The sequence below is a fragment of the Phasianus colchicus genome, chromosome 9 (genome assembly GCF_987193195.1).
Source record: "Phasianus colchicus chromosome 9, bPhaCol1.hap1.1, whole genome shotgun sequence".
In the NCBI taxonomy this organism is placed as follows: Eukaryota; Metazoa; Chordata; class Aves; order Galliformes; family Phasianidae; genus Phasianus; species Phasianus colchicus.
The window spans coordinates 18,563,575-18,588,416 of NC_143444.1; the positions used below are offsets into that span (position 1 = coordinate 18,563,575).

The window sequence follows — 24,842 nt, forward strand, 5'->3', positions numbered from 1 at the left end:
TCGCCCCGCGCCGCCGAGGGAGGGGCCGGGCCGCTGCGCGCGGCGCTTCCCGCCGCGGAGGCGCGCCGTGAGGGCGGTGGTGCGCGCCTGAGGGGGGCTGCGGGCGGCACCGCGCTGCGAGCGCCTCAGGGGAGTCGCTGCCGCCCGCTCGTTCCGTTGCTCGAGCCCAGGGCTTTGTAAATCAAATCGTGCTCGCCTTCATGAAAAAAGTGAGGCGTGATGATGGGAAGCGGTCAAGAACTTGTGAGCGGCAGATCAGAATGCGCTGCTAGTTAAACAGCCTTGTTCGGATAACCACGTACAGACAGCTGCAAGTGGCATTACGTGCCACGAGACCGTTTGAAGTACCTTCGGTACCATAGCACAGTGTCGGTGAGCAAGCAACTAGTCTCTAATTTTTCACTATTTCAACGTCCCTCATCATGGCTTTTGAATGCCCGAGAAGGGAGAGCTTTGACGCGGGCTGTTAGGAAGCAGATTTACAATGCGTTGTCTTGTAGCAATGAGTTAATATTGCCAACTTGAAAGCAGTTCTGGTCACTCAGTCATTGAATCATAGAATCACAAGGTTTGAAACGACCTATAAGATCATCTAGTCCAACTGTCAGGTAACTGACCACATAACCCGCACAGCAAGTAACTCTGGCCTGCATTTGATTAGGCTGGAGGAAATCCCAGGGCATGACAGCAGGAAGTGAGCTCCAGAACAAGGAAATAACTGAAGGATCAACACAATCTTTCTTACATGCCGGTCAGATTCCAGGAACTAAAACCAAAACACAACTCCTGTTGTGCCGCAGTACTGTTAAGGAGAGGGCCTAAAAGCTGCCTAAAAGAGTGTTAGCTCTTCTTGTGTCTCTTACATAACAGACACGTACATGTGTAACTGTTTATATATAAAAACTTGGTGGCAAGTATGTTTCCAAGTTTTAGTAGCATAGTAAGCTCTAGTGAGTCTCTGTTCCTCAAGGAGATAATGTAGCGTTACAGATTTTAAACTTGGAGGCACAAAAGTTATTGAATTCCAGATCTTTCATTGGTGTTGTCAGCAGTTACAGTGGTAGAGTTCCACAAGGCGCCGAACAGCTGAGAGCAGCAGTGCCCGATACGGAGACAGAAGCACCACCTCAAGGAGATGTACCCCAGGAAAGCCTAGGCTGAGCAGTGTTATAGTCTGCAATTCACAACTGCTGGCATGGATCAGCTCAGACCTGAACAAAATGCTGCTGGATCTTGAACCTTGAAACCTATAACTGCCCATGAGCCTCACCTGTCAGAGAGGCAATTGTTGCCTTGGAACTCAGCTCTTTACATCTGAAAATGCTATCTTTTTGAGCATTGCTTGAATGGCAGTGGAGGAAGAGTCCCATCCTTTAAGCTCCCATGGATTAGAGCATTCTTGAAAGATTTGAATTGCCTGCTTTTGATAATTTCTTTTCTCAAGAACCCTAAAGATGACAGTTCCAATTCTTAGGAAAATGATTTATTAAAACAGTACTTCCACTCCTATCACACAGGCTCTTTAGCATATGTGGGGCATCGGATGTTACTTTCAGTTCTTACTATTAACATCCTTCCTCTTTTATCGAATGTACAAGCAGTCAATGTGAACGAGAGGGAGAAAATAACTCTTCAGGCTAAGGGTTGCCACATTTATCAAAGAGTAAGATCTGTTCTATTGCATGTTTATTATATTTCATATAAAGCAACCCTGGCATGGATATGTTTTTCCCCATTTTAACTCACAATATTCTAATGTAAGACTAAAATTGGTTATTGGATTATCTGGAATTCCATCTTGCCTGAGTTCCACAGGTTTTTCCCACTCTCAAAACACTACAGAGTTACTTCCTTTCTTGGAATTCTCTTTCTCTACACTCTGAAGGCCTATAATCTAGTGTTCAGAACAAACTCTGTTTAAACCAACATACCTGGTTCAGACAAGGAGAGCCATACCTTGTGTGCAGACATCATCAGAACTAGATAATGACCTAGAGAGTTCTAAAGGTATATTCAAAGAATGTGAGGCAAGTAGAGATACCGTCTCTAGATCCACTAAAATAGGCTGCAAACAACTGAGGACTCAGCATGTTTACTTCTTCACCAGTGCTGGAGGAAAAGTATCCTCCTTCAGAAGTGTAGGATAGATAGCAGGGATGGTTACTTTTGAAAACAGTGTTCTGACTGCATGGCAGGCTAATGTTCAAATTCAAGGCTTTAGAGGCAAAGATTTAAATGAAAAGACAACCCAAGAATGCCTCCATATTCAGTTTATATCGCAGTGAAAATGCATTAAAATAAATAAATATATTTTGGTAGAACATATAGTCCCAATAACAGAACTCATGCTGAAATTCATTCAAACACACTCAGCTCCATAGTACACTGAGTTACATGGGTCACCTCCTTTGCCAGTGTATGTGGTATTTCCCTTTCTATTCATGACTATTCAACTGTGGCATATATTTTCATAAAATAGTTATTTTATTTATATTTATATATTTATATCTTCTTTTAATGCAGTTGAGCAGCTGGAAAATCAGAGTTCTGGCAGCGTATTACCAGTCACGTCCCTTCAGAACACCAACAAATATTCTGAAGAATAGCTGCAGTCCTTGAACCAGACTTTCAAAGTGCGCAAATACACCTGCATGCAAATCAGAAGGTAAATTTAATTTAACATTCATTAATGTAGTTAAAAGATAAAATAAAATAGTAATAATTTTAAAAAAGATATAAGTTTATGTCATTGTAAATAAACTTTTGAAAACTTCTCTCAGTTTAATGGTCAAAAAGTGTTTTACTGAAATGGGAAAGAGCACTTCTTTATGTGTGTGTACATCTGTGCCAATATTAACAACTGTGAGTTTAGTTTGATAATAACTGAGTAAAGATAATGAAATCAGTAGAGCCAGCTGTCTGGCCTATGTACAATCAGGCTTTCGTGTAAAATCTGGGTATTGGATTTGTCAGAACAAGAAAGCAGCTGTTCTCAACAGTGTGCTTGCATCCAGAAAATACAGCACTCTGAGTAAGAATTAATGATCCTTTCTGCATTAGTGCACACTTCCACTGATCCTCATAGCAGCTGCTGCTTTGCCCCTCCTGACCGTGTTGACTGGAGTTGTATTGTGACTGCATTCAGCAACTGGCAAAACAGTCAGTAGCCCAAGGCCCTGAAGTTTCAGAGAATTGGACTGCATTCGTGTTCAGTTAGGCTTTCTTGAAATATCTGTTTATGTGATTTTTGTCCTCACAGTTTCATAATTCCTGGGGCCATAGTGGGTTATTTTGTTACCCAGGCAAGATAATAATTTGGTCCCACACTCCAGCTGTCTGCCTTAGAAAAGACTATACTCAGAGGAAGATTGTATAGAGAATTCTATAGGCCAGAACTGGCCCCAACAGAAATAAAAATTAAAGAAAAATTCTGGGGGTTCTCCTTTTTACTGTGCAATAACAGACTGGATATATAATTGCATATCTAATATTTTCCAGCTGATGACTGTGGGAAAGTCACTTTATCGCTTGGTACTGCAGTTTTGCCACACATGTAATATAGGAATAATTAGACTAAACTTCTCTGTGATGTGAAGTCTACTTGCTACCATGCAGGATGATGAAATTATTTTAAGATCATTCGTAGATCATACAAGGCTTATAGGTTTTTTACTTCAACAAGTACATTTTTTCTAGCTGGTCTGAACTGGAGTGTGGCAGTTGCATCAGTGGCTGGTGTCCCAACCCATGCAGCTTTAGAGCATATATACTGTTGGTGTAAAGGTAATAATCGAAATAAGTAAAAAATCTTACCCCGTCATTGTAAAGATGAAAAAGTAAAATGTGTCTGTCTTGCAGAGATGTTCAGGAGGTGGGTGCTGAGTGCTGTGATGTTTGAACTGAATGCTTTAGACACTTCCCCATAAAATGCAAATGAATCTTCTTCATTCTTTTAGACTAAGAGTCATGTTCAAGTAAGAAGCTCACCCATAGGTTAATCATATTTTATTTTACTCTCAAACATGCGTTTATGTTATAATTAGAGCATCCTGGAGGGAGATGCTTTGGTCCAAAACTTTTCAGAACATTTGGAAAAACTGGAAGTGTTGTTACAGCCCACTAGATGTCAGTGTCACCACACAATAGTCTACTGCAGCTCTTGCTCACTGAGCCAGCGGGGTTGGGTGCTGGTGCTGGATTGCCTTGGATCACGAAGATTGTATGTGTAAATTCTGTAATATTTTTACATAATGCTAGGAAAGAGTTTCAGAAACAGTTCTGCAACCTTCTTATTCTGATTGTGTTCCTATGAAAGAACTTAGATGCAGCATCCATAGAAATACTTCAGGGAATGAGAAGACACTCAAGAAGAAACCAAAAGGAAAAACATCTGGAAGATAGACGTTAAGTGACCTAAAAGCTATTTAAGAGAACTAACATCATTAAAAAGTCCTTTTATTTCTGACTCTTTTCTCCAAAGAGATCTGTTCCCTAAAATGTTGCTGCTATTCCTGCCTTCATATTACCTGAAATTGAAACATTTGTTATTGCTTGAGGAAATTGAATTTTAGATCTGGAAGTGCATCCAATAATAAGGCTCATTAAGAAACACCACTGTCTAGAAATACAGAAACTCACAATAAAAAATTGGACTCCAGATAAAGAAAAAGCAGAACTTGTGTATTAAGCTTTTAAGTTACCTCTTGTTACATAAAAGCATTTCCTAGCTCCTATCTTACAGCTTTCATTACCCTCCACTTAAGAACACCTTCTATGTCCTTATTTGCATACATTCTGTAACACTTGTTCTGAAAGTACTTATACTTGCATTCTGGAAACACTGAGTGCATGAGAAAAAGAATGTTGGTTTAAAAAGAGTATGGCCAGCAGGCCAAGGGAGGTAATCCTCCCCCTTTACTCTGCTCCAGTGAGGCTACATCTGGAGTACTATGTCCACTTCTGGGCTCCCCAGTTCAAAAAAAGACAGGGATCTTGAAGAAGGAGTCCAGCAGAGGACAACAAAGACGATAAAGATCCTGGAGCAGCTCCTGTATGAGCAAAGGCTGAGAGAGCGGGGGATGTTCAGCCTGGAGAAGACTGAGAGGAGATCTGATCAATGTTTATAAATATCTACAGCGTGGGAGGCAACTGGATGAGATCAGATGGTTTTCAGTGGTGTGTAGTGACAGGGCAAGGAGCAATGGCCAAAAACTGGAACACAGGAAATTCCACATAAATATGCAGAAGAACTTCTTTGCAGTAGAGCTGACACAGCACTGGAACAGGTGGCCCAGAGAGGTGGTAGAGCCTGCTTCTCTGGAGGTATTCATTACCCATCCAGACACCTACCTTTGCAAGCTGCTGTAGAGAACCTGCTTTACTAAGAGGCTGGACTCTACAATCCCTTCTATCTCCTGCAATTCTATGATATATTTAACTTTCCAACATACCTGGAAATGTTTAAATGTATATTTAAAATAAATAGCATGGGTAAGTATTTTTGTGCTTGGCTCATTAAGCCCATCTTGTAAAAGATATGTATGAAGCCATATAATACTAACTGAAACACTTTCACTTCTTTTTGCAATTTGCCTTGATTATTGTGTGCAAAACAAAAAATAGGGAAAATATCATTTTCCTTTCTCTTCTTTATTTAACACAAAAATAAAGCACACTATATTGGAAAGATCTCATAAATCTCATAAGAGAAAAGTGAAGTACTTATATTGCATAGAAAGAAATGGAAGTACACATTTAAGGCATGCTTTTGAAAATTTATAAGACTATCAAAAAGTCAAATACATATCTGCTTAAAACAAGTGCACTTAAATTACTTTCCTCTGCTTTGAAATTTACGCATGGCAAAAATTACTCTATATTCCTTTCTTTCATCTTTTTTATTCCTTTATTTTTTTTAAAGCATTTACCAATACTGTTACATTACATTCTGATTGCAGGATCCCTTCTTTTCTTTTGGTTTTGTAAAATGCATACAGTTGAACTTACAATAATACAGACAAGTACTACACATCCAGCTACAACTGCCACTATTAGTGTAATGTTAATACCATCACCAACACCATCGCTGGTGTTGTCTTCATCATCTGTAGGCACAGATACTTTTGGAGGAATAAACCAAGTGGCCTTTGCTATATTAGATGTATCTGAAGTCAGGTTTGTATCATCAACAGCACGCATGGCAATGTAGATTACGGTACCATTTTCTATTATCAGATTTTCTGGTTTAAATTTCAATGTTTCTGTGCTACCAGCCTCCTGAGGTATGAGATGGAAGGAATCCACAGAAGTAGCATTATCAAATTCATCTCTTAGGCTCAGAAGATCCGCATCACTTTTTATTATGTAGTGATCAGCTAGGGAAAAAAAGAGTATATGTAAAAACAAATTAATACAGATGTTTTAATATCCCTGCTTGAGGTGACAGTATCAGATTTCTAGAACTGTTTTGGAAAGATTCCTGGTTTACTATGGACTGCATTGCTTAGCATGGCTATTGACAGGACTGCTGTTAACCCTCACTTTGAAGCATCAAGAGTCTGTTTTTCCCAAGTCTGGAAACTCCTTTTAACTGGCCTTAAGAACATTGTTTCATCAATATTCTTACCTTTGCAAGGACTATATTCTGTTATTCAAAGGAAAACAGCAATTTAAAAATATAGGTATGTAGCAGACATCTGTCCTGCATTTGGCCAGTTCTCTCTCTCAGCATGCCAAAAACTAAGACAGACATAGAATGGCTCTCCTGTCTGTCTGCAATCAGAGAACCCATAATTATGTTGCTATATATGTGCTCAACTAGTTTTGGGGGATTCTACTGTTTCTGTGTCGAAGTCGTAGCTTTTCAAGACTCTTCTCTTCTTCTCTCTTCCTCTTACGAATATCTCTTTCGCTGTTTAGATAGAGATGTATATATGTCCACCTCCAAACCAATATTGATTTGCCTCAACTAATACAGTGCTGCCTTAAGCTACAGGGCAATGACTGATCACTTTTGCGATAAAATAACTGCATAAAAGTTGGGATTTAAAAAAAAAGTGAGATTATTTTTCTTGTGGGGTATCTTATTGACAGTTTCAGATAAGTTTAAGATGTAAACCTGAAATAATGTACATAACTGTATGTTTGAACACAGTCTCTAGTCTACACAAGTGTAGGTGCATTAGTTTTCCTTTTCCCCATGTAGCATATTTGGGATGAAAGATCTTGGTAAGAATGTTACTATATTTCTGTGCATATAGTAATTCTTTAGATTGTGCATGTTGTACTCATCTCATTGATTTTATTTTTTTTTTTTCCTTTCTTGAATTCTGCACAAACATGGATCAAGACCTTTTACTAAAATGTCTTGTGCTTTTATTTTAATTTGCCTTTTTAATAGTAATACTCTTTGCTTTACTTCTTTGTTTACATGTTTGTTTTTTTTTAATGATAAAAAACTAAAGCATGAAACATGCAACAAGATAACTTTCTCTATAGTTCCATTTTCTGGTGGGAAAGATGTAGCCCTCATATCTGAGTGTCCTTATGGCATGTCCGTTAGGACAGGTGGATCAATCTGCTCCCATAAAGTATCCTACTCACCTTTTCCACTGTCTAAGTCACCTCCTGGAGCTGTCCAAGTCAATACTATTGTTTCATTTTCTATGTAGGCATCAAGGTCTGTAATTTTACAGGGTGGAAGACCTTGCAATAAACTTCCAGTATTGTCCAGTTTAATAGAACTTGTTGAAGTTCTGCTGAAACTTTCCAGGTTGGCTAGGATTTCTTCATCAGCCAATTCAGGTCTTGGTGCATTCATCTGAATTTTACCTGTTTGAAAAATTTTTCAACTTTCACCATGACAAAAGTCTGAACTACATTTCTTTGTTTTCTCTGTATCTTTTTACCTCATCTCTTTGTGATTTTCTTTATTCAAATTTAATTGAAAGTTGGTGATTTAAAGACAGCAAATAAGGTGATCGAGAATGCTGAACATACCATTTAGGAAATTCAAATAGTGGAAAAATTCTGAAATGTGTAGAAACTGGAAATGCTATGATTTTAAACTGAGACAGGGGAGGTTTAAGTTAGATATTAGGAGGAAGTTTTTCCACTCAAAAGGTGGTGACACACTGGAACAGGTTGCCCAAGGAGGATTGGATGCCCCATCCCTGGATGTGGGCTGAGTGTGGCTCCAGGCAGCATGGTCTGGTTGGCAACCCTGCCTGTGGCAGAGGGGTTGAAACTAGGTGATCGCTATGGTTCTTTTCAACCCAGGCCATTCTATGATTCTATGATTAGTAAAGCAGGTTGCATATGTTGGCTGTAATAAATCAGTTCTTTCTATTTCTTCCTACCCATAACAGACTTCAGAAGAATTTATATTTTTCAGGCCATACTTGGTGAGATTTTTAGACAATCTTTTATGTTGATTCTTCTAAATTGTATATGTACGTGTGAATATTAGTTTTTAACAACTAAAGTATCTTCAGCATTAAAGTGGAAAAGTACTAAAAAACAGAATATATAAGTGACATTTTCTACTAGCATTAATTTGTGTACTAACATTGCATGTTGAATGCATTTACACTAAAGACCCATTTTAAAATCTCAGAATAACTGGGGAAATTTTTCTTCTGAGCTGCTGACATACAGAATGAGCAATATTTATCCTTTCATGGAAGCAAGAAAAAATATTTTAAATTAATGACAATACTTTACATTATTCCTGTACATAGGAAACGATAGTTGAAGGGGATTTGTTTTGTTTTGTAGTAAAAATGATAGTTTAAGAAGGTTTTTTTAATCTATTTTAAATATTATTTAGATTAAGTATTATTGTTGTGAATCTAAGTGATCCCACTTGCTATATTTTTTGCTCCCCACACACAGAAATCACATAAGTAATTGTCTATTAAACAAATACCCTTACCATTTTCTATGTAGCCTGGTACATACAAGGCTCTATTTTGCCTACGGCCAAGTCTGACGGTTTGATTCCTCCCTTGGGCACTCACTTTTAGACTGTATCTTCCATCACCACTTACAGAAGTAAAGTACCCTGAGTAGATTCCATCATTCTTGGTCATATCAGCACCTTCATATTAAATTATAGAGAATTAATGTCTAGAAGATACTGCTGGTAAATGAGGTTAGTTCTTATACAAATATAAAGCCTGAATATTACAACACAGAAAACCTGAGAATGTTTTTCAATACAGACATCTTTAAAAGCAGGTACTGTCCCACAGTAATAACCAGAAATTTAAATGTATTTTGCTTAAAAGAACTACTTTGCATTGACACTTTTAACTAGGTAAACCTCTTGTTACTATCTGTAACCACTAACTTAATACTCAGTGAACATCTACTAGGTATAACATCTTTAATTGAAAAGAAAAAAAACCAACACCAAACAACAGCATAACCACCTCTGGCCAGTTTCTTTATGTGAACTTGCACAGTTGCTGAAACAAATGGTCAGCTGGTGGCATCCAAGCTAACTATTGTAAATCTTAGCAGCAATTCAAAAAATCTCAGTAGTTCAGAATAGAGATGGTGTTTAAGAAACGAGATAGAAATATAACAACATTTCAATGGGCTAAGTATGGCAGCATAAAAACCAGGTCAGAATGAGATGATACTACTGACTACTGCTAAGTTCATAAAGCTACAGGTCTGCACCACTGGTGATAATACTAATGGAGAAATGGAAGAAGAAAGATGAAGAGAGATTAAAGGATGCTGAATTCCAGGATGTCTAGCTATTGCACTAAAAAAAAAAGTATTTAAAAAAATAATGTATTTATTTAAATATGCAAAAGATATTGCTATCTTTTGGTGAGCTAATGTTAAGGCTATAGCCCATCTTCAGAGAATATGAGATGGACTAACAAAACAGCTGGCTTTTTTTTTTTTTTTTTTTTTTTTTTACATTCCCACTTGAGGTCAGATAGTTACATGAAACAAAAGTGGAGATGAGCAGTTTACCTTCTACCATCCCTAGTATTCCTTCTTTCACAACAGGAACACAGTAAAGATGTGATGATTTTTCAGTGCAAGACCCATTTATTTGTTCTGCTCACCAAACAAAAGCCTCGTAGCTTACTTCTGTCTTATAACAGTAGGTTTCCCTTTTACTTCATTTTTTGCACCAATTTAAGATGTCACCATAGTATGATACAACTTGATAGTAACACAGATTTGGATTCCAAGATGCATAAATGCAAAGATCTTTGCTATATGTATCAATTCTTACCTGTGCCACTATCAAAAAGAGGAAGGGTTACTGCAGCAGCATTATCCTTCTCTATGGTGGCTATTACTGTTGCACCAAGAACAGGCAAGAAGTTTTGGCTAACCTCTGCATAAACAACAACTGGATAAGGTGCTGTATTTGTCCTCTCCATGTAGGCTTGCAAGATCACAGGAGAAACATCAGAAGAGGCTGCTCGAGAGGTAACTGTTACTGATAGAGTTTGAACTATTGTATCAACATTTTGAATGTAATAATGCCAATCTCCCACCTGAAAATAAAATACGAAAATATTTAGAACATTATGAAGGAAAAAAAAGAAAAGAAAAGCAGGATGCTTCTTTACAGGAAATATTAATTCAGAAACAAACAAAAATTCATTGTCTTTACCTCTGCAGTGCCATTTATACTGAGTCTAGCTGTTTTTAAATTTGAACTGTCAACTGTAAAGTCTGAGCTTCCATATTCTTTTCCTTTGGGGTCCCTCACAAAGAAAAATGGCTGGGTTCTGCTCCATGAGAAGACGAAGAAAGTGTCATTTCCTACTGTTTTGTCAATGGTCACACTATTATTTATCCATCCTAAAGAATTAACTTCTTGGTCTTTGCTTTCAAGCTGTGAGAGAGAGAAAATATTTCTTATTGCTATTTAGTAAGTATTAACAGTTAAATTTGCAATTAGAAAATAGCCAGTCATGAACTTAATTTTGTTTTCTTCTATATGAGTGGGGCAGAGTGTCAATTCAAGGCAATAAATTTCCTTATAACTGTGTCTGATGACTAAAAATTGTTTGATGCTATTTTTAATTTGAACCACTATTAGCTTAGTATCATTAGTTACTAACTTCATTCAATACTGATCAACCAAATGCATAGGAGATAAAAAGTGTTGAAATCCAAACCTGAATAGATTGTTCAGAAATATCGCCACTTCCTGTTGTAATTTCACTGAATGCTTCCACTAGTTTACTGGGGACATCTACATCTACAGCATAAAGTTGTAAACCCCCTGAAAGACAGGAGTAAAAGGTTCAGTAATACTGATTTATACTCTAAAAATGCCAGTTTTTATGCAACTTCTGGTACCAAATGTTCTAATGAGATAGACAATTTGGTAACAAACAAGAAAATGAAATGCATCTTTTTTTTTTAATATGTGTTAATACTTGTATCACAGTAAAATCATGAAAATATCTGTTTTGGCTTGTGTGATAACCTCATTTTATCTCTTAGCTTAGAAATCACTTCTTGCAGCATAAGAGGAAGTGTAATATTTTGAGTCTTTTCCTAATGTTTTTGATTCAGGAGCCGTGTCTTGTTCTCTCAGAGTCAGGGAGAGACTGACTGCTGAGCTCTGGGGACTGCAAGTGGCTATGAGTCTGAATATGCACAGCATGCACACCTCTCAAATAAGAATATTTATTCACTATACTTGTTTGTAGTCAGATAGCTTTCTTTCTAGGGCTATGCAATGTGTCTTCTGTCCTCCATGGCATGTTGCACATACTGTAGCATGAAGCATCACCCTTATGAATAGTTAAAAATGCTTGTTTTGAAACTATTAATCTCCAGCTCAGCTGGCTCATGACAAGCACAGTCACAGCATCTACAGTTTTCTAGCCAGTGCATTCAGTTGCAAAAGCTGGAGAAAACATTTGTTATGTATACAGTTTAAAAAATTCTTGTAAGTTCAAGAATGTAGAGCATTCCAGTCATTGCATGCTATGCCAGAAATAAAATTTGAGTAATTGCAGAACACTACATTTTGTATGCTACATAAGAATATCATAATTACATCTCCTCATTAACAGGACACTTTTGTGTTATTCTATTTTTCAAATCAAGACAGCTCTTAAAGCAGAACTGTGCATCTAAAGAGTCCTACTTGTTTGCATTAAAGCCTGTAATGAAAACCAGATTTCTTTAAAATTAAATGTTTCAAGTTTATTATAAATCAAGTTTATTTTTTTTTCCAGACCAGTGAATTGATATTTTCATACTTGACTATGAATGCCAGCAAAAGAGTTCACTTATTTACCTGTGATATTTGAAAATTCTTCTAGTTCTTTTGCTGCCAATGGACCCAGTGCAATGGTATGAATTATTGCCCCGCTTTCTCTCACTTTTTCACGGCAAACTGACATAGATGAATCCTCTCCATCTGTCAGTAACACAATTTCTGAGCCATATGTTGTACCAATTGCAGTGGTAATTATCTGCATTAAAGAAAAAGAATGTGAGATACAAACAGATTAACTTTTAAATACTGGCTTATTCCAGAGAACAGTTAATGTATGCATTTACATTTGAAGATAACTGTTCTAAGACTAATTTCTTCTTTAAGCAGTGTTTGAATTTTTGTTTAATGGTAAAGCTGTTTCAATATTCTTGCAATTGATATTGCAATATATAATCACTTAGATGTAGTAAATGTTAAATTATAGAATCATAGACTGGTTTGGGTTGGAAGAGACTTTTAAGATCATTTAGTTCTAACCCTCCTGCCAAAGACAGGGACACCTCCTGCTAGACCAGATTGCTTAAGGCCCCATCCTGCCTGGCCTTGAATGCCTCCAGGGAAGGGACATCCACAACCTCACTGGGCAACCTGTCCCACTGTCTCACCACCCTCACAGAAAAGGATTTCTTCCAAATATCTAGTCTAAGTCTACTCTCTTCCAGTTTAAAGCCATTTCCCCCATTCTGTTACTACAGACCCTTATAAAAAGTCCTTCCTCAGCTTTCCAGTAGACCCCCCTCCCCAGGTACTGGCTGGCCACTGTAAGGTGCTCCAGGAGCCTTCCTTCTCTTCTCTAGGCTGAAGAACCCCAGCTCTCTTGGCCTGGGGTTCTTCAGCCTAGAGAAGGAGAGGTGCTCAAGCCCTCTGATCATCTTCGTGGCTCTCTTCTGGAGGAGAACAATGTACTTTACCTGCAGTCCTTTCTCAATGCCTGCACAGATATTGGTTCCTCCACCAGCAGTTGTAGGCAAATTCTGAACAAGTCTTTGGCGTGTTGCAATACTGGTTATTTGTATCAAAGGACTTTTTTCATATGCAGTAGATTCAAATGTGACAATTCCAACCCTGGAGCCAACTTCAATAATTTGGATTAGAAAAACCTCTGCAGCAGTACGGAGATTTGTGATGCGGTTATACTGTTTGTGAATAAAAACACCTTTAGAATGCAGTCTCTTCTGAAAAGCTTTGACTATAGACAAAATACAGGAAAATCTTGATGTTGACTGTAATTAGAAGTTAAAAACAATTGCATTGGGTAAGATATGTATGCTCATGTTCTTGGTCATGTCATGTTCTGGTACCATGAAAATGCAGCGTAGTGCAGTTTCCAAGAGAGAGATCTATCTTCTGATATTACAGCTTTATTCCTTATCAAGATTTTTGTCACTTTCATGACACGGTGGCAATGCAAAAGGGCAACATTTATAATTCCTGAGGAGTAGCTTAGCCCAGAGGCTCAGTAGTTTGGAAATATAAATGACATTAAGGCAACAGAATGAATATCTTAAATGCAAATATTTGAAGAGATTACTTAAAAAAAAAAAAAACAAAAAAACCAATCCAACTATATTTGGAAACATCTCTCTCTGCAGCTATAGCTATTCTTACAGCATATTTTTTGTAATGTTTCAGCATTACATTATTTACCAACTGCTGTAGTAAAATGTATTATGACAGACATCCATATTATAAAATTCATATGATGTATTATGATTGCAAATCTCTGCTGAAGGTCAGTCTCAACTCTGGGCTAGAATGGCATGTCTCAAAATAGTTCTGTTGGTGGAGCACTTTAGGAGAATTCTAGTATTGTTATGACATTTTTGCCATATCTATAGAATTGGAGCGCATACTGCTTTATGCTTCTTCATCCATGTTTTTATTTAAAACACAACTGACAAATATTTAATAATATCTCTCAATGTGATAGAGCCTTTTGAGTTATTTTCTTGTGATGAGCAATCTTATTTTTAGGCTTGAATTCCTGTGACAAATTAAACTCTGAAACTATAATATTTTCAGAGAAACAGTAGTGAGCTAATGACCATTATTATGGAAGAGAAAGTTATGGATGAAGAAATGCAGTATGCCATCAAAATAATCTAATTTGTTGATATATTGCAACCTAAATATTTAATTTAAAATTTTAAAATGATTCATAATGAAAATACAGTGTAAAATGCTACCTATTAGACATTTTCTTCTTGTAAGAAATATAAAGGCATTCTAGGTATGGAATAGAGGTGGGAAACTTATTAAATGGAGATTTTACAAGAAAAAATGACTAAGTCTGGCCTACAACTCTCAATATTTTGAAATGATTTCTTATAGAAATTCTTAAAAAAAAAATCATTGATAAGAATGACAGTAATTTTTTTTTCTCTAGTATAAAATACTTAATGACTGAATTGAGTAAAAATAATTTGACATTTCTAACTTTTTTTGCTTCTTACAATTTTTGCATAAACTTACTTGTAAAATGTTTTTCTTACCGATAACATACTCCCAGAAACATCCAGTACTAATGAGACTGCTCTGTCTTGAGTCTGCAGTAGCTGGAAGGTGGTCTCAAAGGGGGGTGCAAGGCCAGTAACAACAGATGAGTTGCGAAAGTCATCAGATTCCATGATTACTTCCCATGTGCTTTTGTAGTTGCACATCTTATTCTGCATATTTGGAGCCTCATAATTGTGAGTATTTTTGTCACAGAATTCAACAACCTAAGAAGTCAGATTGAAATTTGTAAGAGTTACAACCCAAAAGTTTGAGTATAAGAAAGCTTTTCAAAGAATATGAATTTGGCAGTAGGAGACAGGACACATAAAGACTTCTCCAATGACTTTTCTGTGTGCCATGGTGCCTGGCTAAACAAGATCTTAATAGACAAGAAAAAAAATAAAATTGCTCTGCAATGAAGCTTAAAAAAGAATTCCTTAATAGTTATCTTATGGCCAAGGCATTCAACAAGAATGCTTCACTCATATGCCCACTTGTATAATCAAAGAATATAAAGATGTTATAATTATGAAATAAACAAGAGAGTTCAGCAAGGCAAATTATAACAACAAAAAGAGAATAGATAAAATGCTTACCCACATCCTGGGTTTGCTGCAGAACTCCAGAGGAAGGATCTCCAGAAGAGAACCTTTCCCCCTGGTAGCCAGCTCTTAAATGGATCTAGGAGAAGTGGAGCCAGGCTCCACCCCTTCTGGCAGCACAGGTGAATTGCCTTCACTTGTGCTCCCATGGCTGACTCATTGCTTGCCTCAGGTGATCAATCAGAGATTCAGGTTGTGATTCAGCAGTTCCCATACACTATTGATCTGATTTTCCAAAAGCGAAGCAAGAAGGGTGCTGAGATTTCAGTGAATCTCACCCTTATTGACAGGAAACATCCATCAGATCAGTTCCAATAACTGCTTTGTACAGCAGTTGTCCTTTGGAACTGAGCCTATTAGGAATGATAGAATCATCCCTATTCATTGAAATAGACAGAAATTAATCAAAGATGCATAACTGATCATTTATTGACTATTGTTGCTAAATTCTTACTCCAGAAAGACTTAATAATACTTACAGAAGGTAAGTATTGCATATACATAATAGAGTTTTTGCTGTTTTGATTTAGATCCGGTACAAATACACATCCAGCTTCATATAGCTGACCATCATACTGGCATTCTCTTGTCGCACACTGGTTTCCAATGCAGTTTTGGAATATAGGTTTACCAGTGACACCAGCTGAACATCTAGAAGAGAAAGTGGGCAGGGCTGATAATCTACACATAATCCATAAGTGGTTATTTTTCAAAATTTTGCCTGCCTGAAGACAAATTGCTATTGGCACAGCATGGTCCTAGACACCACACAAGTACACAAGTAGACAATCTCTATTCCTGGAAGAGTTCTTAAAGTAATCTAGAAGAGTTTATAATCATGAAATACTTGTGGGCTTCTGCTGATGAGTTGATAAATTTCTTGTGAGTCTATGCACAAAAGTTATTCTGCTAATAGTTGCAGTGCAATAGACTGTGTTGATGTTGATAATGACTAATTCTTTATGTCCATGCAGTTAATGTCTTCCTTTGTAGAAACTGTTTAAAATCACAGAGGTTTCGCTAGGGAATTTCTGTGTTGTCAATAACTGCTATTTAATAAAATTATCGTATGTATATAACCAGTGCTGACTAAAGTCTGCAGTTGCACATGGAGCAAAAGATTATCCAGCCTCAGCTATAGAACAGTGCTGTTACAAAACAGCACTGAGGGCAGCTATTGCTTTCTGGGTCACAGAGCAGGCAACAGACCATGCTGAATAAGCATCTTTTAATGATACAAACAGATCACAGAGACTCTACAAAGTAATAACTTAGCACACATTACAAGAATATTGAAAACATTTTTTAAATCTTTGAAAGAGTGCGATGTAAAAGCAGAAAAATGAAATATGATACCTTGTTGCTTCAACACGTGCATTTTCAGAAACATAAAAAGGTGCATTGTAATTATATTCGTCGAACACGCCCCACCGAAGGTGAGCCCACTCATGGACAAAAACTCTACCTGTTGAAAAGCAATAATATGCGCATATTCAAACTAAAACAGTTTAAAACATACCTGGCATTTTTTTCTTTTAAATTTTAAGGAGATAAAATAATTCTTATCTCAGGTATTAGTAGAAGAACGTGAAATAGTTAAGCAAGAGGGATAATAATTTTTCCTCAAGGGAAAAGTCATAGAATCACAGAATACAGATTAGAAGAGATTTAAAGACTATCTGGTTCCAACCCCTGCCATATCAATGACACCATCCACTAGATCAGACTGCAGACTGCAGGCTCCATCCAGCCTGGTCTTGAACACTTCCAGGAATGTAGCATCCACAGCTTCTCTGGTCAGCCTATGCCAGTGCCTCTCCACCCTTTGAGCAAAGAATTTCTCACTGTATTGAATCTAAACCTACCCTCTTTCTGTTTAAAGCCTTGTGCTATGACTACACTCCCTGATGAAGAGTCCCACCCCATCGTTCCTGTAGGCCCCTTTAGGTATAGGAAGGAAGTAATACTTTCTTCCTGGCATCTTCTCAGGCTGAACAACCCCAGCTCCCTCAGCCTTGCTCCATTTGTGAGGTGCTCCAGCCCTCTGATCATCTTTGTGGCCTCATCTGGACTCACCCCAGGAGCTCCACATCTTTCTTGTCTTGGGTATCCTAAGCCTGGATGCAGTACTGCATGTGGAGGCTCACAAGGGCAGAGTAGAAGGAGAGAATCACTTCCTCAGCTTGCTGGCTACATTTCCTTTGATGCAGTCCAGGATACAGTTGGCTTTCTGAACTGCAAGGGTACACTGCTGGCTCATATTCAGTTTTTTGTCCACCAATGCCCCCAAGTCCTTCTTCTCAGGACTCTAAATCTTCCTCAATCCTTTCATTGCCCAGCTTGTATGCTCGGATTGGAAGAGCAGGAGTTTGCAGTTGGTCTTGTTAAAGTTCAAGAGGTTCAAAACTTCAAAAGGCCAACCTTTCTAGCCTGTCAAAGTCCTTCTGGAAGGCATCCCTTGCCTCCAGAGTTGAGTCAACCACAATGCTCAGCTTGGTAACATCTGCAAACTTGCTGAGGGTGCACTCAATCCTACTGCCCATATCGCTAAAGATTTTAAATGATACCAGACCCAATTAAAACTCTGAAGGACACCAGTCATCACTGGTTTCCACCTGGAAAGGGAGTCATTGACTAGAACACTTGGAATATGACCATCAGATATCCATATTCATTCAGTGATCTGCCTGTCAAATCCACATCTCTTCATTTTAAAAATAAAATGTCGTGTGGGACAATATCTAATGCTTTGTACAAGTCTGGGTAGATGATGTCATCTACCCAGATGAAGCCATCAATTTAGTAAGCAAGACTCAAACTGTTTTTCATATCAATCTTATAGAAATGCAGACATTATTATAGAGACACTTTTTTCCAAACTGACAAACATCAGATGAGGAAAATTGTTTTTTTGTGAAGTCTCTGTCCCACACAGCAGCAAACCTCTATATTTATGATGCAATAATACAAAATCAGCTATATGGACACTTGACATTTTTCTCACTAAGTGCTCATAAAAAGATGGCTATTGCTAAAGGCAGTAGTTAAATGCAGAAGATTAACCTTTTCTTAAGGTTTTTAAAGAATTTAACAACTTCTGGATCCACTGCTTGAATATTTAGCTTGAGATATCTTACAGGTATTTACTTCCAAAAAAGTTTCTCCCTTCTAAGTTTGTTCAGTTTGGCAAAACTGAATTTAAAAAAATATTGGCCATTTCATGTTAATAATAAAGCAGGCAATTAAATTAAATTGTAGCATTACCTCTATCTCCATAAACTTTAAGCAAGCTGCTATCTAGCAGGAAGTTGGGTGTGAAATGGATGTATCGTCCCTTCATTGCACATCCTCCATACTGTAAGGTATAGGGATCATCTCCGTACTTCAAATAAGGGTCTGCTATGATGATATCTGCCTGAAACAGTAAGACCAAAGGCATATGTAATGTTGGTGTAGAGAAGGTTTAGGTGATTCTTTTTCAATAAATGAAGTCCTGCAATTATTTTATTTCTGTCAACATTCCCACTAACTCTTCTTCTGAGTAAGAACTTCCAGGATTTGTCATAACTTTTTCTGTAGTTCATAATGTAGCTTTATCAGTCTTGATTTTTCTTGTGCTTCTAATCATAAACAGCTCTCTAAATCATACCTTGTTATATGATTCTGTTTTTAATCTTGAATAGGTGCTGTTTTTCTTCCATGTTTTAGGAAGTATAATTTTTACAGACTTGAAGAAAAATCGATGTTTTGTAGCTTCAAACAAATAATTAGAAGCATCTTTGATCATTGTCTGGGGAGTGAAAGAAAACACATTAATATCTACATTAATATTTAAAGTTTGACTGTTCATGCAATGAATACTTCAGCCTAATCAGAAAATAGCAGTAGTTAAAGCAGTACTGAGTACATAATAGAAAATTAAGAAGGAAAACTACAGCCTTTACTAAGAAAAAAAGGAATGAAGAAACCACAAAACCTAAGCTGTAGTTCTTGGATTCTCTCAGAAGTTCTCTGATCCTCCTCTTAATCAGAGACTGTGATAAAATTTACACTCTAGCCTTCATGTGAGATAAAAATTACTAAATTCAAGAATTTTACCCTTAATACTGGCTTGACAACATTTGCAAATATTCATGTTATAGACACACAAAATTAAGACAAAGGAGATTTCTTGTAGACATTCAGTTTGCCAGGACTGAAGGTAGTGGTCAGTGATAACCCCATGACAAGCTGAGCACTAATGAGATACTTCAGTTGTCCCCACACCAACCTGCTTAAGTACACAGACAGAATAGCGTACTTAAATGGTTCAAAGGATCTGAAGTAAGAATATCAGAACAAGTTCTCATAATACTGACAGCACTGCTAATTTATCAGACAATAGATATCTTATACCAACAGTACTTACTTGCACATTTCTATCCTAAAAAACATTTGGTGGCCTGTCACTGAAAATTGAATGATCCACAATCCATGTATTGCTAAATAAGGGGACAGTCAATGACTGAGAGTAATAAGTGAGCTATCACATCTGCTTTTGCTTCATGTAAACCTGTACTCATTAGGTGAAAGAAGTCTGGAAATGTTATAAGCTTTACGCCTAACCAAAGGATGGTATCCTTCATACTTGATTTTAGAACTGACATGGGATGGTGATAATCCTACTTCAGGGTATAGAAGGCATTAGCCATATGCAAAATCTGAAGTGTTTGTCAGAATATGTATCCTATTCAGCAGTTTTTTTCCAAAATAATTTGATTTTGTTGAAACAATTGATCCACTGAAGCATCTATGTGGATTGCAATGGAATTTAAAGCCAGAAATACCATTTAATCTAACATTTTTTCTTCTTTTTCCTTTACAATTTTAAATGGAACATTAGGGAGACTGCTATCTAGTAACATATTACAGTATAACCAATGACATTAAAAAATTCATAGGATGTTCTTTCAGGTAAAGATCATTTGGAAAGCTACTTTAATGAATTTCAGCCTATCTTCAAACAGAAATATCTCTGTATACAGCTCTGTCTTAAGAAATAAGTGCCATTTGTAACAGCAAAATATGGCAAAGCAAATTAGAAATGACTAGTTTGGTAACTCTAGGCTTCATTCATTATTAATTCAAAACCTACTAACATGAATGGGACTCATGCTACTTTCGAAGTAGAAAAAGTCAAGGCATTCCTAACTACTGAGAATCAGTTAATGGACATGTACATGTTCTTACCATTGTGTTCAGAATGATATTGGCATCTTCTGGCACGCTGGGATTAATTGCAACAACCAAATCCTCATAGCCACTCTCGTTTAGCCACACCATGGAGCCTTTTGCCATATGCAGGAGCTGAAAAGACAGCAAAAATATCAAACTCCTAAGCACCCCCATTATTTGTCCCTGTCCCCACATTTGTGGTTAGAAAAGGAGTGGGTTATCAGTCCTATTTATACAATGTTTTTGGAGCCAAGAGAGGCGTAACAGTTTGTAAGAAGACTTTGATCTCCATAAGCACAGTGAAAAATGATTGGTTAAGTTGGTTGCATTCTTCAGGAAGAAATGCTTGTATCTCACTGTCATCACAAAAATACAATTTACTTCCTTATGCCTTTGCAGGTAATCTATGATCTTTTATTTATTTTACGTCAAATTCAGTAAGGATAATTTTCTGAGTCAGCATAAATAATCAAACAAACAGCTCTTCAGGATTTCCTGACATAATTCTAATAACAATAAAATATGGAATTGAAACAACAGGAAAAGCAAGATTAGATCATCACAAGATGATCTACTGATGATAAACTGTAGTGAATGGTTGATATGTAATAGCCCAACTTTTAAATGTCTTACATTCTTTTCTTTAGATGAATAACACAGTGGAAACAAAATGTGTTTTTTTCTGGAGTTGGAGCAGTTTTCCAACCATGCCAGATAGCTCTGTGTGACCATTATAACCCTCCTCGCAATTTCCCACTTCATATTCTAAGAAACTTATCCAGAAGTAGCCTTATATTTTATTCTTTGTTTCTTTTTTTTTTTTGGTAGAATATTCAATAGCATCGTGCCTATCACTGATTTGCAATGATTTGAGAAGGTGATGATTCTCTACCAGCTACTTTTTGAGTCATCAGCTGGGTAGTTTCCATACGTAAAGGAAGTGCTTAGTTTATCCAACACACTGCTATATTTAAATCACACAGACATTTCATGGCATAGATATATCTTTAGTTAAATTCATAATTGTATAAAAACAAAGAAGAAAAATAGAATAAACATGGTTGTGCTTGATAATATTTTCATCTTTTAATTCTTTACTGATTGATCTCTATATCTGCCTTTCAATTATTTTGGTGGAATAGATGGTTAGATTTTTCGGTAATTTTGCAGGTCTTCCCCTCTCATAAAAGCATTATTTCTTTTCAGCTGTATTGTAAGAGCCCTCAGGAGGTATGAGAGTGAACTGCTGCCCAAGTTTTTACACAAATCTTTAAAATTAATTTGCGAAAGGTATTCAGGCACATAAATCTAAAAATACCTATGCCTGAAGATTTCTGGGTAGAAATATTGAATATTGGATAGAATAACTGAATTGAATTTACTAGAATAATTTGCTGGGTTTTATTCTTCTTAAAGCAGCTGAACTTATGGTGTATCCGGTACTTGCCTTATTCTTGCTTAACATTTCTTGCTTTTTTTAACACATTTTCTGCTACAACAGAGTGTTTTCCCTGATACTGTTGTTCATTAACAACTTTCTGCTTTTCCAATTTCCAACTCATATCAGTTGTTATTCACTTAATCAGCGTGTTGTCCTCTCTAATTGTTATTTTCTCTTCCTCTCCAGACCAAGGAGGCATATCAGCAAAACTGAGTTAGTTTTCTGTTTGTCTTTAGCAGTCACTGAAGTCTTAGGAAGCATTAACAAACAACTCCTTTTTAAAGGTCTTCTACATGTCACTGGTTAGCAAAGTTTTCTGACTTAACTCTTAGAGCAGTGAGATTTTGTCTATCACACAGGTAAGTCAGCACTGAATGCACTGAGAGGTCAAGTGGGTTAAGTGCATGTGTTTGGCTGTGCCATGCAGACAGAGCTGGGAATTGTGCGTGACTCAGATAGACCTTGAGAGCTTTTATTTATTGTGATCTTTGTGTTTAGTTTGACCCTTGGATTTACTGTATCAGGCTGTAACATTTTCTTGCAGAATGCTTTCAATACTGTTGTTTTCTTTATTACTGCTGCAATAACAGAGGAATTTGCAGGTCTTTTACAGGACACCTGTTTTGTTCTACTACATGCAGCTCCAAAGGTCAACAAACTTGTCCAGACCAGAACATGAGAGAGTGTGATGGCATTGCAAAGTCACTCCCATATTGAAGATGTTTGTACCATGAGGGGCATCCCGGGATCAGCCTCCTCATCCCTTTCTCATGCCTGGGCTGGGATTTTTCCATTTAACAAACGTTTCAGTTGAAGTGGTGTGAGAAAGTTTAATCATTGTCCCTGGCAAACAATCAAACTGAGAGGAAGGTGGCAACTTCCAGCAAAGTTTTCAAAAGAAAAGGTCTGTGAAGCAAATGTTGTTTGCTCTGTGGAAATCAGGATGTTCGGTTTATTGCAGCAGCTATTAACTATAAAATGGGTACAGTTCTTGCCAGTAGATAAGGTTAAGTGCTTAAAAGCAACAGCGAAGCAGTAGGAAGCATGAAAGCAAAAGAGCTGACCAGATCTAGAAGGTTCGGCATGGCCCAACGTCCCATTTGACCACCAACAGAACACCTTGTACCAGGATCAGCCATGCAGGTCTATGCATAATCAGCTTAATCATGTGAAGCTCCAGTTTCCCGTTTGTGATGTGTGATGTGCCTGTCTAGAGCTATGCGTAATCAAGCTAGAATATTTTTCACACCTTCAGGAGGAATACACTTGGCTGAATAAATTACCTTCTCAGCTTTCACTATTGGCCTGTGACTAGTTGCCAATTTTATTTAGTCCAGCAGAAAGCATATGGTATTAATTCGATCTTTCCCAAGGGAAGATATTTGTCTATTTTCCACTGGAAAACTTATTTTTCACTAGCTCAAGTGAGATAGAAATTGTAGCACTTTTCTTTAATGTCATATTGTAAGAATAAAAAGAATACTGTCCAACTAGAGGACAGAAAGAAAAAGAAGAGCCATCCCTTGGGACAGAATCATCACACATTAATACAAAGTCAAACAGTGAAATTGCTGTTCAGCTGACACTTGTTCCTTTTAAGGCGAGATAACACAACAATTGTTCTTTCTCTTTTCTACTTTTTATGAGTGCCTTTGACATGTTTACTTAATTGCTGTCTTTATTACAACTTTCTTTCATCAAAACCCTGAATGCCCCTATTGACTCAAATGCCCTGGCCATCCCATAAACACCTTTATCTGCAGTCGTCCTACAGCCTCTCCCTCCACAGCCTCCACAGCCCTTAACTGTGGAATGCCAAGATCAAGTCTGCTTTGTGCACCTGCAAAACCTAGATTGAGATGCTGGAAAATAACCAAATTGTTTTTCCTGCTCCCAATATGTCTTCCCATCTCTTCCTAACTTCTAACTCTTTATTAGCCCTTCCAACTGGCTCCATTTGGGTTATATTTCTTATTTGAACACAAGGTTGCTTCAGATTGCTTCCTAACCTTAACAATCTGGTTGAGCTTGCTTAGTTCCTGAAGAAAATTATTCCTGTTGTTTAGTTGTAAACATCACAAAACCTTTCAGTAAGTCCAAACCAAGTAATAACATGGGATGACAGACAAGGAAACACATAGTTGGACATGACCTAGTAAGTGTAGTCACGTACCTTTTTATAATCTTCACAGCAGTAATCACTGCACTCCAGGAACAGTCCATAAAGGAAGGCAGAACTCTTCAAATACTTCTTCACTTGATCACTTCTTCAAGTTTTGCCAGATGCCATGAAAACCAAAAAAAGCTGACACGACAACAGTCATGCATCATCATCACTGAGAAATATCTGTTAAGATATCTTGATAAACACCGCGCACTTAGTTACTGTTCTGTAATTCTTAGAACTGCCTTGAACTTGTCACTCCCTCTGCAGCTCTGTTCTGCTGCCATGTACAGAAGAATAAAACTGATATTCAAAACTAAAAAGCATTTCAGTTTCAGATTTTTCTTTCATCATGGAGCAAGCAGTTAACATTTGTGGTCATTTCTGCATTGTCAAAACTATATTGCCACATAGTAATTGAAATCAGCCATTTTCTGGCTACGTGAAGCTGAAGAAGTATTTATTTCTGTCATTTTGGTGTGCTTATCCCATACTTTCTGTTCTTGCTTGGATGTTGTTTTCTGTGGTGGTGGTTTTGTTTGCTCATCTATTTGTTTCTATTTACTCATTGGATTTTGATCATAATAAAAATTGTGCTTGTTTTATTCTTGTCTTTTAACTTGATCCAAGGGAAAAGTATGTTTCTTCCTT

The 24,842-nt window shown here is 37.1% G+C and overlaps 1 protein-coding gene and 1 long non-coding RNA gene across 5 annotated transcripts; one reads left to right on the forward strand and one right to left on the reverse strand.

Moving 5' to 3' along the window:
* The first annotated feature begins 91 nt into the window (after window positions 1–91).
* LOC149916850 (uncharacterized) lies at window positions 92–22,814 on the forward strand. 3 transcript variants are annotated; one of them, XR_016469249.1, is made up of 3 exons: window positions 92–372; window positions 2,524–2,665; window positions 22,630–22,814. It is a non-coding gene; the product is annotated as an uncharacterized LOC149916850 (long non-coding RNA). The 3 variants fall into 3 exon arrangements; XR_016469248.1 differs by lacking the exon at window positions 22,630–22,814 and adding an exon at window positions 10,414–10,456; XR_016469247.1 differs by lacking the exon at window positions 22,630–22,814 and adding an exon at window positions 4,316–4,911.
* Window positions 5,615–24,391, reverse strand: LOC116243535 (calcium-activated chloride channel regulator 1-like). Of its 2 annotated transcripts, XM_090146410.1 has the most exons (15): window positions 24,201–24,391; window positions 20,602–20,718; window positions 19,022–19,162; window positions 18,637–18,787; window positions 16,729–16,837; window positions 15,852–16,023; window positions 14,767–14,994; window positions 13,186–13,410; window positions 12,293–12,470; window positions 11,157–11,263; window positions 10,646–10,870; window positions 10,259–10,526; window positions 8,933–9,097; window positions 7,603–7,830; window positions 5,615–6,374 (listed from the first exon to the last, which is right to left on the reverse strand). In XM_090146410.1, the coding sequence occupies exons 2-15, from the start codon at window positions 20,707–20,709 to the stop codon at window positions 5,941–5,943; spliced, it is 2,739 nt and encodes a 912-aa protein (XP_090002536.1). In that variant the 5' UTR covers window positions 20,710–20,718; window positions 24,201–24,391; the 3' UTR covers window positions 5,615–5,940. The 2 variants fall into 2 exon arrangements, with proteins under 2 accessions (XP_090002536.1, XP_031470665.2); XM_031614805.2 differs by lacking the exon at window positions 24,201–24,391 and having other exon boundaries at window positions 20,602–20,853.
* Window positions 24,392–24,842: the final 451 nt, after the last annotated feature.

Excerpts from the sequence above, each read along its gene's own strand:
- LOC116243535 (XM_031614805.2), bottom strand. The coding sequence starts at position 20,781 with ATGTGGGGACAGGGACAAATAATGGGGGTGCTTAGGAGTTTGATATTT. Across the intron at positions 11,264-12,292 it reads AGAATTTTCAAATATCACAG|GGGGTTTACAACTTTATGCT; the intron begins GTAAATAAGTGA and ends CCTGTCTTTCAG. Across the intron at positions 7,831-8,932 it reads ACCAGGCTACATAGAAAATG|GTAAAATTCAGATGAATGCA; the intron begins GTAAGGGTATTT and ends TTTTTCAAACAG.